The 12,652-nt window shown below is 45.0% G+C and overlaps 1 protein-coding gene across 3 annotated transcripts in view; it reads left to right on the top strand.

Annotated features, from left to right (window-relative positions):
- The window catches only part of RUBCNL (rubicon like autophagy enhancer), a 42,088-nt gene extending 31,154 nt beyond the window's left edge, over window positions 1-10,934 (top strand). For 2 of the 3 annotated variants that reach the window (XM_058548182.1, XM_058548185.1), the window contains 5 exons: window positions 1,503-1,741; window positions 2,706-2,767; window positions 5,268-5,421; window positions 6,167-6,257; window positions 7,506-10,934. In XM_058548182.1, coding sequence (XP_058404165.1) covers window positions 1,503-1,741; window positions 2,706-2,767; window positions 5,268-5,421; window positions 6,167-6,257; window positions 7,506-7,618 — 659 coding nt within the window. In that variant the 3' untranslated portion in view covers window positions 7,619-10,934. Of the gene's footprint in view, window positions 1-1,502; window positions 1,742-2,705; window positions 2,768-5,267; window positions 5,422-6,166; window positions 6,258-6,700; window positions 6,784-7,505 lie in introns of all 3 variants that reach the window. The other variant, XM_058548183.1, reaches the window with a different exon arrangement.
- The last annotated feature ends 1,718 nt before the right edge of the window (window positions 10,935-12,652 follow it).

A 12,652-nucleotide genomic window follows, 5' to 3' on the forward strand; every position in this document is an offset into this window, starting at 1 on the left:
ACACTATATTTAAAATCGACAGTGTGCTGGGTACTGTGCTAGCTGCTTTCCCATCCATTGTTTCATGTAATCCTCACAACATGTGGCAACTAATATTTGTATCATACCTTGTGGTATCTTAATTACAAAGAAAGCCGTGAGTCAAAGGGTGAATGATGAATATCGACCTCGGCTCATGTTAGACCCTAGTGTTGAGGGAGGGCACGTAGGAGACTTAACTGAATTGCTGCTTTCTTTCTTAAACTGGGTGGTGGGTACCCAGGTATTTATTGCAATAGTTTCTATACATTTTGCTTTGCGATGTATTTTATTAGAGATATTTCCAAGAGCAGTGCACGTTCATTTTAGCAAATTAAGTGCAAAGAGCAAAAATCCTTTCTTTCCCTCACCCTCCAGAAGTATTTGCTGCTAGCTTTTTGGTGGGGGTCCTTTTGGACTGTGCCTTTTGGATATTTAAAAAACAAAATCAAGGTCACGTGATACATACCTGTAGCTGGATGTCCACTGCCTGGGCTCTTGCACATATTCATAAGCTCTTCAGTATTTCACTGTTGAGTGCACCATACTTATTTGGCCGGTTGCTTCCTAATGGATATTTAGATTGCTCCCTCCTCCATTATAAATGTGCTGTAGTGAACACCTTTCTCTGTCTCCATGTGTGCATGCTAGCATTTCTGTCTGATGTCACAGAAGCAGATTCCCGCTGCACGTTTGAGAATTGGAGTCTGTCACAGAAATAGCCTCCTGAAGGGGAGCACTCCAGTCAGCACTGTGAGTGAGTGCCACCACTCTATGCCTCATCAGCTCTGGATCTTCTCAATTTGTGACAGTCTGAGGAAAAACAGAACATTTCAGTCTTTTAATATGCATGTCTTTGTTGCTGAGATTGTTTTTCACATCTTTACCATTATCTGCATCTCTTCGTTCCATGTACTGCCTATTCTCCTCCTTTGTGCATTTCTGTATTTTTTTCTTACTAGTTTATCAGGAACTCTTTGTGGATGCTGCTTCCTGACAGTGTGTGTATAGTGCTTTATAATTTACAAAGCACTTGTCATACACATGATACCACGTCATCCAGTTCTCAGTCGCTCTCTGTGGCCTCAGGAGAGTCAGCCTGAAGAGAGTCCGACTTGTCCTTAGTCTTCCTGCCAGTAAGAGGCGGAATCTGGACTCCCATCTGGATTTCCAGACCCTAAATCTCGTGTTCTTTTGGCTACACCGCAGTTTGCAACGCCCATATTCCAAATCCAGGAGTGTTTTGCGAGGGTTCTGTTTTTCCGGTGTCTGTTCCACGAAAGCAAAGCTCACGAATGGCGGTGGTTTAAGACCTCCAGTCCCTGCCAGAGCTTTCCCAGCTGCTTTGAGGTCGAGCATGGCTTTCGCAGCACGAAGACAGCAATCCGAGCCCTGAACCTTGGGTGGGCATTGGAGGTGAGGGGCGGACGAGGCTGGGTTTCAGGGTCGGGGGAGCGGCGCTCACCCTCCCGTGTGCCCCGCAGAGTTTGTGAAGCGGCTCCGGTACTGCGAATACCTGGGGAAGTACTTCTGCGACTGCTGCCACTCGTACGAGGAGTCCTGCATCCCTGCCCGGATCCTGACTGCGTGGGACTTCAGGAAGTACCACGTCAGCAATTTCTCCAAACGGCTACTGGACAGCATCTGGCACCAGCCCATTGTCAATTTGTTGAACGTCAGCCACAGCCTGTATGCGAAGGCCGAGGAACTGGACAGAGTGAGGGTGAGCGGCTGTCTCTGTGGGGGAAGCCAGTGGAGCGGCTGCAAGGGTCCTGTGTAAGCAAATGCACCTCACACAGAGGATCCGACAGGCCGTCTGTGGGGCTAATTCACCCTCAAGCCAATGGAGCTTAATCTTCACGTCCCCTCACCCGCCTGGTCTCTTTCCAAGGCCCCATACTGAGTTTTAGATTGATGCATAGTTTTGTATTTATACATAGCTTTAAAAATTAATTTATTATTTTTTAAAATAAAAATTGTATATGTTTAAGGTATACAACAAGATGATTTGATATACATCTACATAGTGAAATGATTACTAGTTAGGCTAATTAACATGTCCACCTCCTCAGGTAGTTAGGTTCTTTTGTGTGGGTGGTGAGAGCACCTGAAATCTACCCTCTTAGCACATTTCCGGTATTCAGTACTGTGTTGTTAACTATAGTCATCATGCTGTACATTAGATCTCTAGCCTTATTCATTCTACATGACCGCAACGATGTGCCCTTTGACCATCTCCCCAATTCCCCCGCCTCCCCACCCCTGATATCATTGTTCTACTCTCTGCTTCTATGTATTTGACTTTTTTTAGATTCCACATATAAGTGAGACCATGCAGTTATTTTCTTCCTGTGTCTGGCTTATTTCACTTAGCTTAATGTCCTCCAGGTTCATCCATCTTGTTGCAAATGACAGGATCTCCCCCTTTATGTGTATAAGTTTTGTGTTTTTCTTAAAGAAGGCCTCCAATGTTGTGTAAGCTTCAGGCTCCACAAAACCTGGGTCCCTCCTGGACCCTCTGTGCGTCTCTGGACTCGGTCATGAACCCCTGCTATATAGACCTTACTTCAAAGGCTTGTTTTATAGAGTTGTAGCATTTCAAGGTTAGAAATAACATCTAAATTTGACTTAAACATTTCCAGTGTCATTTATCACATTTACCTTTTCCCTCTGGTTTCTCACCTTAGGAAACCCAGGAGCAGCTTTTTCATATCAAGAAGTTGTTGAAAACCTGCAGGTTTGCTGAAAGGTACTATTGTTGGCTGGGACAGCCTGGGCCTGTGGGTTGGGACAATTGATAACCTCCTCATCCTCTGTGTGCCTCTTGGTCCCAGCTCCTCCAACACAGAAGCCCTCTTAGCACAGCAATGACCTCATATCTCTCCCTGAGAATGCAGACCTTCTCTTTCAAGTTCCTAAACCTTCTAACTCACTAGTAGTGAATTTAACTTGTTAAGAAGAATGGGCCAGTACAAGGATGAAACTCTAGCCAGTGGCCTTTATTATTATTATTATTATTATTATTTTAAACTGTGATAAAATACACATAACATAAAATTTACCATCTTAACCCTTTTTAAGTGTCCAGCTTGGTGAAGTTAAGTACGTTCGCATTCCTGTGCAACCATCACCACCATCCATCCACAGAGCTCTTTTCATCTTTCAAAACTGCAACTCTGTACCCATTAAACTGTTACTCCTCATTCCCCTTTCCCCCCAGCTCTTGGCCACCACCGTTCTCCTTTCTGTCTCTATGAGTTTGACTACTCTAGGTACCCTACATAAGTGGAGTCAGACAATGTTTTTCCTTTTATGAATGGCTTATTGCACTCAGCATAATGTCCTTAAGGTGCACCCATACTGTAGCATGTACCAGAATTTCCCCCCTTTTTAAGGCTGAATGATATTCCATTGTATGTATATGTCACATTTTGTTTATCCTTGTATCCGTCTTGGGCTGCTTTCACCTTTTGGCTATTGTGAATAGTGCTGCTATGAACATGGGTGTACCAATGGCCTTTTAATAACCCCTGATAGAGAGGCATATTGAACTTTTATTGGCTTTCTAGTATTTTATACTATAATGTGGTGTTAATTTAAGTATTGCCCTATTACTGAATACCTAATAGATTTTTAATATCTTTTGTTATTTAAAAAACTAGGCTTTAGCTGAATCTCTGTCCACAGCCATAGGTATGTCCTTAGGATAAACTTCTAAAAGTGGAATTTCTGGAAGCCATAGCTATAAAGGTATAGGTATGAATTTATTGACAAAGATAGAAATTTTTTTTTTCCTTAGGAAAACTAGATAGCAAGAAAATCATAACTTTTTAATCTGTCTTTATACCTTTAATTTTTCTCCAGTTTTATGGAGTTATAACTGACTTACAGCAATGTATGAGTTTAAAGTGTACAGCATAACGATTTGACTTAACATATATTATGAAATAATTACCACAATAAGTTTAGTTAACATCATATAGATATAAAAAAGAGATTTTTAAATAGAAAAAAGAGTAGGTTACTCAAGGGGTTAAGATTATTTGATATAATAGATAAGATCATAGGTTTTAAAAATTTTTTATTTTAAAGCTTCCTTCCATTTCTGATCTTTATTTAATGATGATATATTGCTTTTGAATTAGATTTCTTGGAGAGGAGCATGACATTTGTACTCATGTGGCCTTGAGCTCTACTTCATGGCATTGGTGTGACAGACTAATTACTTCTCAGGCCCTCAGTTTTCTTGTCTGTAACATGTGACAATACCTACAATTCTCACCATCTATAAAAATTTCTTAAATATCCATTCTGTGCATCAGATAAAAAAATCAGTAGGACTCGTGTTAAGTCCAGGGAGAAAGTGAGCACAAACAGATCGTTGCTGGACTGTGTGTTGGACACATATGCATGGTGCCCTGATGGTTCAGAGAAGGCAGCATCTAGTTTATAAGGGATGGGGAGGAGAAGAGAGCAGGCAAGGCTTTCTGGAGAAAAAGCCTGAGCTCGAAGAGCGAATCGGCGTGAAGAAGAGGGGTCAGGGGTCAGAGGAAGCAGTGTGAGCGAGCGCCTCAGGCGGGATGGAGAATTCCACATGGTTTGGCATCACTACAATGTCAAGTCCAGTGTCGTCAGTGGCTGGCTTGGGACTGCAGTGCATGGTGATGCCACTACCTGATTTAGGGGATTCGGGAAGAGATCAGGAAGGTTTGGAGAAAGTTACATTCAGTTTTAAGTGCCTTTGGGACATCCAAGTGCCTGTGACCAGCCCGCATTTGGGTGCATGAGTCTTAAGCTGGTGCTGCACTTGTGGATTTAGAATCACACGCCTGCTTGTGAGCAGGAATTCTCCCGCCCGCTGAGACCACTGTTGGTGACACTGACAGACTTAAGTTTAGCTGGAATGAATGAGGTGATCATTGTTGTCTCAGTACACGTCCTTAAGACTTGAACAACAAATTTTCAGTTTTCTTTTGCTCGATGTGTGCTGGGGCAGGCTGCAAGAGACATTCTCTGTTTGTTCAGCTTTTTGAAATTAGCTTTTATGGAATTTTAACTTCCTGGCTTCCAAACAAACTTGCAATATGTAAATTGGCAAGTAGGGTTAACTGGTTCTTGGGGTTATTTTTTTTTAATTGAGTTAAAAAAATGAAGTGTGAGTGCCAGGAGGAAACAACTGTCTGCCCCCTCTTCTTCCCCTGGCCTCTGCATGGGTGGGTTTTGAATCCTCTCTGTTTCCTCTCTCACAGTGTATTAAAGGAGTTTGAGCAGGTGCCGAGACACTTGACTGATGAGCTGCACCTGCTCTCTCTGGAGGACCTGGTCAGGCTCAAGAAAGGGTTGCTGGCGCCCTCGCTCAAGGACGTCCTGAAAGCTTCCCTGGAGCACGTCAACGGCTGCGAGGTGAGGGTTTGCCCGGGGCAGGTACGTCCCTGAGCTGTCCCTTATGTGTCAGGGCCTTGCCCGGCGTTCTGCACTTTACCTCAGTTAACCCTCACCAACCCTGAGGAAGTGCTGGCAACGCTATTTACAGGTGAGAAAAATGAGGTTCAGAGCTGTTAAGTAACAGGCCAAGATCACCCTGCTCGTAAGTGGAGGGCTGGGATGCGAGCCTGGGCCAAGCGACTTCTCCCATCCAAGTACTAGCCAGGCCTGGCCCTGCTTAGCTTCCGAGATCAGATGAGATTGGGTGTGTTCAGGGTGGTGTGGCTGTAGACCCAAGCGACTTCTTAGTCTGGGCACCCAGCCCTGCCTGGGGCCTTCCTCGACTCCCATCTGCCCTGATGTGCCAAATACAGCCATGTGGACTCAGGATCCAATGGAATAGGAGCTCTGTGTCTACAGGGACTGAAGAATTGTAGTGCAGCTATCAGAAACAAAATTAGATCGTCTAAGAATACATGTTTAAAATCATGTTCTTTCTCTGGTGCATTAAACCCCCTTGATGTGAAATTTCTCCATGCAAAATGAATGCACATTTGTTGTTGACCTATTCACTGCACAGGATGTAACATCCTGTTCCTTCTGGAGGCTGGAATCCCAGATATTGAAAAATCTCTGCTTATAAAGTTCTGTAAAAGCAGTAACTCAACTTCTCCATCAAAAGAAACATGACCAATGAGGATATTTTGGACTTCTTCTCTTACAGCTGTGTCAAGGAAAGGGCTTCATTTGTGAATTTTGCCGGAGTACAGCCGTCATCTTCCCATTTCAGACATCAACATGTAGAAGATGTTCAGGTATCTTAATAACTTAGTAGCGTGAGCTCAATAATAGCTTGATAACTTAAGTGCAAAGTTAACAAGTTTGATAACAGCTTAATAACTTAAGCACGATGTTATTTCTTTAAAGTTTGATGATGCTGGTGTGTGCTTGTATGTGGGATTGGAACTAATAAAGTTTTAGGCACACGGTGGGGAGTATTTGGGTGGGGCAGGCATGAGGGTGATGTCTCCTGGTTCAGGATGTGGAGAGAGGAGCTGGTCCCTGTTTTGCTTATGCCTGAATACTTCTACCCTGGGGCAAGCTACAGCCGCCCCAGTTTTGTAACTGGATCACAGTCATGCCAACGCTGCAGTGTTGTCTTTGGCTTCTTTTGCACGACAGTGGCAGAGTTGAGTAGCTGTTGTGGAGACCGTATAGCCCAAAAGGCCTAAAACATTTACTGTCTGGCTCTTTACAGAAAAGATTTGCAGACCCTTGTTCTCCTGTATTAGTGCCTGAGGAAATCCCATGCTCTCTAAACTGTTTCATGGGAGAGATCTGGTAATGAATTCTGCCTTCACCCTTGACGTGAGCAGGTCCTCCTCTTAGACCACTCCAGTGTTGTCCCCCCTAACCCATGAGGCAGTGTCGCAGGATGGGTTCCCCAGTGGAGAAACTCTGAGGCAGGGATTTGCATGCAGAAAGTTCACTGAGGCATGTTGTTAGGTTCAACGCCCATGGGGTTGGAAAGGTAGAGGACGGGGCAGAGGGAGAAGCTGAACTGTGGTGTGGTTGCAATAAAGGCTTAGCACATCTCATGGGGGGCTCTGGAGTGGAGATGGCCTTCAGTGTTGTCCCAAATTGGGGACAAGAGGCCAGCTAAGCCTTTAAACCCCTCATTGACCAGTCACCAGATGCAGGCCAGTGGCAGCAAGGGGACATGACCTTGAGCAAGGCAGCTCTCTCTAGTTAGGGCCATTTCCAGAGAAGGGACGCTGCCCCCTGAGCCATCAGCCACCAGCACTTTCAGCAGTTGGGGGACGGTCCTTGGGTGGATCTGGGGGGCAATGTAGCACCCACTACATCAGGCTCTCTGAGCCTCATGTTCATGACCTCTTGGGGTCGTTATAATTCCTCTGAGTTTCAACCTGCCTGGTTTCTGTTTGGAAGACTCTGGTTTCTAGATTCAGACCCCTGCCCTCCCCAGAATGGGGATGAGTGTCTGTATGTATGTGAGAAAACAAGATAGCCCATTTGCTGATGGCTGTCCCCCTCGCTTGCAGTGTGCAGAGCGTGCTTCCACAAGCAGTGTTTCCAGTCCTCCGAGTGCCCCCGGTGTGCGAGGATCACAGCTAGGAGAAGACTTTTGGAAAGTTCGCCCTCCACAGAGACGTGATGCCCCTGAGTATTGTGAAAAAGACTGTTCAACATGCCTTATAACACGGATTTGTGTCTGTTATTGATAACATTGTTTTAGATATCGGGTATTGTATATTAAGAAAAAAGATGGCCAATGTTCTCTTTATTATATATATTTAATTTTTTAAAAGAATGCAGATACTTTATTATTAAGCATATGGTTGTTGCTGGTGGTTTTGTTTACAAATGTTCAATGTTTTTGCTGCTACTGTTTTTTTTTTAAGAGTTTTTTTGGTACTTCTTAAGTTGTATTTTAATAGTTGTATTTAGCTAATGTTGGAGCCTATTTTTTGTGGACTGTAGCTGACAAGATGAATTACTCAGTTCTTCTTCCTGTAAAGCTTGTTTTGTGAAATGGATTGGTACTGTCGATGAACAAAAATGCAACCAAAAATGTTTGCTCGGGATTTTTTTCCGACTTAAATGCCATTTTTGTAATTGTATCAGTCTTACAGATTTTACTTATTCCAAGGTTTGTGTTAGAGTACACATTGCTTCTGCCACTACATCTATTTTAAGATCCTTGAATTGCTTAGCAGTGCGTGGAGGTGCCATTTGAAGCAGTTGCCTCTAGATGGCGCCCGTTCAGATGGCACAAAATCAAACCTGTGTTTGTCATCTCTGTTTCACATGCTAAATCAAGGGATGCTCCCGTGAGCAGAACTTTATCTCTGCCCTTTAGGGTTTTGTCTCATCCATATAAAACTGAGAATAAGGTATTTTCAGACTTAAATTGTGGGAAAATACTGTTAATGAACAATGTAATTCTAGTAATAACATGAAAATCATAGACATCAATTAACAAGGTTAGGTGAATTACTAAACCGTTATGAATTTCTTTTTCCTAATATTTCTTTTTACTTATATGCTTTCTTGAAACAGGTGACCCTATTTTTTTCTTCTACCTCCTATATACTTTCTCCTACTTGAGAAAGGGCCCTGGGGCTGGGTCCCTGCCTGGTACATCTTGTCTGGAATGTGGGTGTCATTTCCCCCCTGGGATTCACATGTCCTAACTAAACCGACTCTGAGTGAACTCCTAAACAGCACAGGCAGGCAATAAAAAGGTCCAGGTCTGGGCCGGCCAGTGGCCTAGTGGTTAAGTGCGCACCCTCCACTTTGGCGGCCCGGGGTTCGCAGGTTCGGATCCCGAGCTCGGACCAATGCACCGCTTATCAGGCCATGCTGTGGCGGCGTCCCATATAAAGTAGAGGAAGATGGGCATGAATGTTAGTCCAGGGCCTGTCTTCCTCAGCAAAAAGAGGAGGATTGGCATTGGATGTTAGCTCAGGGCTAATCTTCCTCACACACACAAAAAGGTCGTCCCCTAAACCCATCCACTCCTCTGTGTGTGTGTGTGTGTGTGTGTGTGTGTTTTATTCAGTGGGATATTATTGGGCACATGGAAGAAATGAGTGTCTCCTATCAACTCTTATTCTGTCACTTGTTTTCCCATCCTGGATGCCTCTGCCAGATCTGTGCTCCCATTTGTTATTTAAGCTGGGTCTCTTTTAAATGGAAATTCAGGCACATGGGATAAGATAAATAAGATCAAATTTAAAACAATATTTTATTCTTACCCATAGCTTATATTCCCTGTTAGGAATCAAGGGTTGGGGTGGTAGGTTGATATTCCTTATAACAGCTCTATGAGGTTCATGTCAATATCTTCATTTTACAGGTCAGGAAACTGAGGCTTCAAGAAGGGAAATAATTTACCTAAGTTCCCACAGGGAGTGCATGGTAGAGCTGGGGTTGGCGTTCGAGTCCGCCTGCCTCCAAAGCCCGTGTTCTTAGCCCCTACTTCCTCTGTGGTATCCTTTTGAGATAATACAAGCAAAACCACCCTAGACTTGTGAGTGCTGGTCAAACCTGAGTTAGTGGCATTGAGCTGAGTGCTTGCTCACGACATTCCCTTGTGTTGATTTAGGAAGTTGCTGTGGCTTATGCATTGTCGGAAGGGCTCCATGTTCCTGCTGCTGTGTTTGTAAGGTACTGGCGAGTGTGTGTGTGCGTGTGTGTGTGTGACACATCTTTGATGTTGAGGAAGAGTGCACAGCAGCTACCAGGAAGTGATGCTTTTGATTCTCTATTTTGAGGAAGAATGAGGCAACCACTCTACGGGTTTGAGACCTGGTTCCTCCCCACCCACAGTGGTAGTACAGGCTCCTTCCTAATAAGGTGCCTGTGAGAACAGAGAAGTGGCGTCAGCCCACTTGCAGCACCCTGTAGGGAAGTAATTAGTTGTGACATATATTACTCTTTAATGGGATTTACTCCTCGCCTGGTTTTCTGTGCGACTCTTCCTTAGCTGCCAGAAGGAAGAGGAAGACTTGGTCTTTCTCGTCAGACGTCACCCACAATGAGGCATCGATTTGCAGTGCTGGGATCTCAATGATTAATTTTCTGCCTTTACACTGTTCACTTGGAAAATTCCAGTAACATGTCCTTTACAGTCATGATTCTCAGCTGCAGGTAGTGCGTTACACCCGGGGATGTGGAGCGAGGAGGGGTTAGCCATCTCGGTGTTGATCGGGTGAGAAGTATTGGATTGATTTCCAGGTCTGCCACTTCTTACCTGGGTGACTCTGGGCAAGCTACTTAAGTTATCTGAGCCTCTGTTTGTAAAATGGGGGATAATAACTACATGCAGTTGATACCAGGATTAGAAATAAAAAATGAAGGACTTAGCAGTGGGCTTGGTACAAGCGAGGGCTCAATAAGTGGTAATGATTAGGTCTACAAATTAAAACTGAGTTTTACCACCTATGTTCTGTATCTTTGGAGAGTTACTCTCTGAGTCTCAGTTTAACATGAGGATTAGAACAATACCTACTATTGTGGGTTGAACTGCGTCCCCCCAAATGATATGTTGACGTTCTAACTCCAGGTACCTGTGAATGTGACCTTATTTGGAAATAGAGTCTTTAAGGATGTGATTAAGTTAATATTAGGTGATATGGAATTAAGTGGACCCTGATCCAATGACTGGTGTTCTTATAAGAAGAGGGAAATTTGGACAGAGATATAGACACAGAAATCAAAGGGGGAACGCCATGTGAAGGAGGCAGACATTGGGGTGATGCGTCTAGAAGCCAAGGAACACTCAGGATTGCTGGCAGCCAGCAGAAGCTAGGAGAGAGGCATGGAACAGATTCTCCTTCAGAGCCTCCGGAAGGAACCAGTCCTGCTGACACGTTGATTTCGGACTTCTAGCATTCAGAACTGTGAGAGAATAAATTCCTGTTGTTTTGACCCACTCAGTTTGTGGTAATTTGTTACAGCAGCCCTAAGAAACAAATACACCTACCATTTGGGGTTGTTCGGAGGGTTAAATGGTGATTAGGTAGCACGTGTGGAAGAAGGGGCATAGTTTCTGGCACATGAGAGGCATTGTCAGGTTTTGGCCCTCTCACCTTCAGGTGTCAGGACACAGAAAATGGATTCTGAAAGATAACAACGACATAAAAACCAATACTGTCTATAGATTTGTGGCTGTCTGTATAGAGAGAGATCCCCAAAACCCAGGGCAATAGCAGCTGAACACTACTGCCCCTTCTACCTCAGCTCATAAGTGTTGGAGGGAGCTGCTCACCCTGAGGTGTTGGGAGAGAACCATGAATTTGGAAGGTGATGGTTTGAGTCATGGTGGAGGGGGTAGGGGAAGCTGGCTGTTACCTACGTACATTAAAAAGCAGATGAATCCATCTTGATTTTCAGATGTAACAGAAATTGAAATATAGCTTCAAACAAATCTTGAGTGAGGCCTCGATTGTGAGTGTTAAGAAGGCCCCTGCTTTCCCTTATCATCTGCCCAGGGCTGAAGGAGGATCGTCATGGCACAGTGAGGGCACCTGTACCTACCCCACGCTATCCTCACTGCTGGCCCCACCCACAGACGTCTGCATGTAACAGGGGGACAGGTTCTAATGGCCCCGCCACAGCCCAGCTTCATGTGGAGGACCTCAGAGGGTGAGAGAGGCTGTTAAATAGAGGGTGTCTTGATGTCCTATGGAATAACCTTGCCTGTGAGCAACCCATGGGCATATCACCTTTGTAGCCCTTGGCTGTGGGTATTTAGAGTGTACAGTCCTAGGAGATAGGGAGCCAGCCTAGAACAGGACTCCATTTTCAAACCAGGTCTGAGGCATCACCAGGACATCCATCAGGCAGAGGGAAAGATCCATGTTGCTGTGGAGAAGGATCTGTTACAGAGGCCAGGAAGGAGATAACCAGAGTATCTGTCGAAGTGTAGATTACAGCTGGAGGCTGAAGAGGCACCAAAGAGTAAGTTTGCAGTATTGCTGCCCAACCCTGGGGGTGAGGAACAAGGCGTGGACTCTGCAATCATGGTGCTTACATTTGCCCCTAAGGAGGCTGGCAGGGGCAGCGCAACAGATGAGGAAAATAGAAGCCAGAGCGTATACGTTCTGAAGTTGAGGCACAAAGCACCGCAAGAGTGACAGGTTCCACTTAGGACTCTAAGAGAGGTCATGGAAACTGATCCCTGAAGGCTCAGCTAGACTCCGTATTGAAGAGAAGGGAGGGAAGAGGCTCCAGGAGAGGAGGAGCAGCACAGAGGCAGTGAGGCGGAAAACACAGGCTTCTCTGGGGAAGGCTGAGCAGAGCAGCACAGACTGAGGGATGTCGCGGGGAATGAAGCCGGAAAGGTTAGTGGAGCCCAGAACATGGATCCCAGTGAACAGGAAGGGGTTTGGACTTCATGGGAGACAGGGAGGCTTTGAAGGATTTTGAGGGAGAGCGGGTCACGACTCAACCTACGTTTAAGGAAGATAATGCTGGGTCGAGGTGTGGGATGGATCAGAGCAGGAAGTGAAGGCTGACCAGCCGACATGATGAAGTCCTGAACGAGGCTGGCCACAGAAGAAATGGAAAGGAAAGCATGCTTGAAAAAGCAGGGGAGACCTAGCAGTGATGGAGGCACTTGTCCCAGGCATAAAATTCAAGGGAACCCCCAAAACTCAGTATTCAGGAGAAATCATGTTTTCAT

Source organism: Diceros bicornis, chromosome 9 (genome assembly GCF_020826845.1).
Source record: "Diceros bicornis minor isolate mBicDic1 chromosome 9, mDicBic1.mat.cur, whole genome shotgun sequence".
Taxonomy (NCBI): Eukaryota; Metazoa; Chordata; class Mammalia; order Perissodactyla; family Rhinocerotidae; genus Diceros; species Diceros bicornis.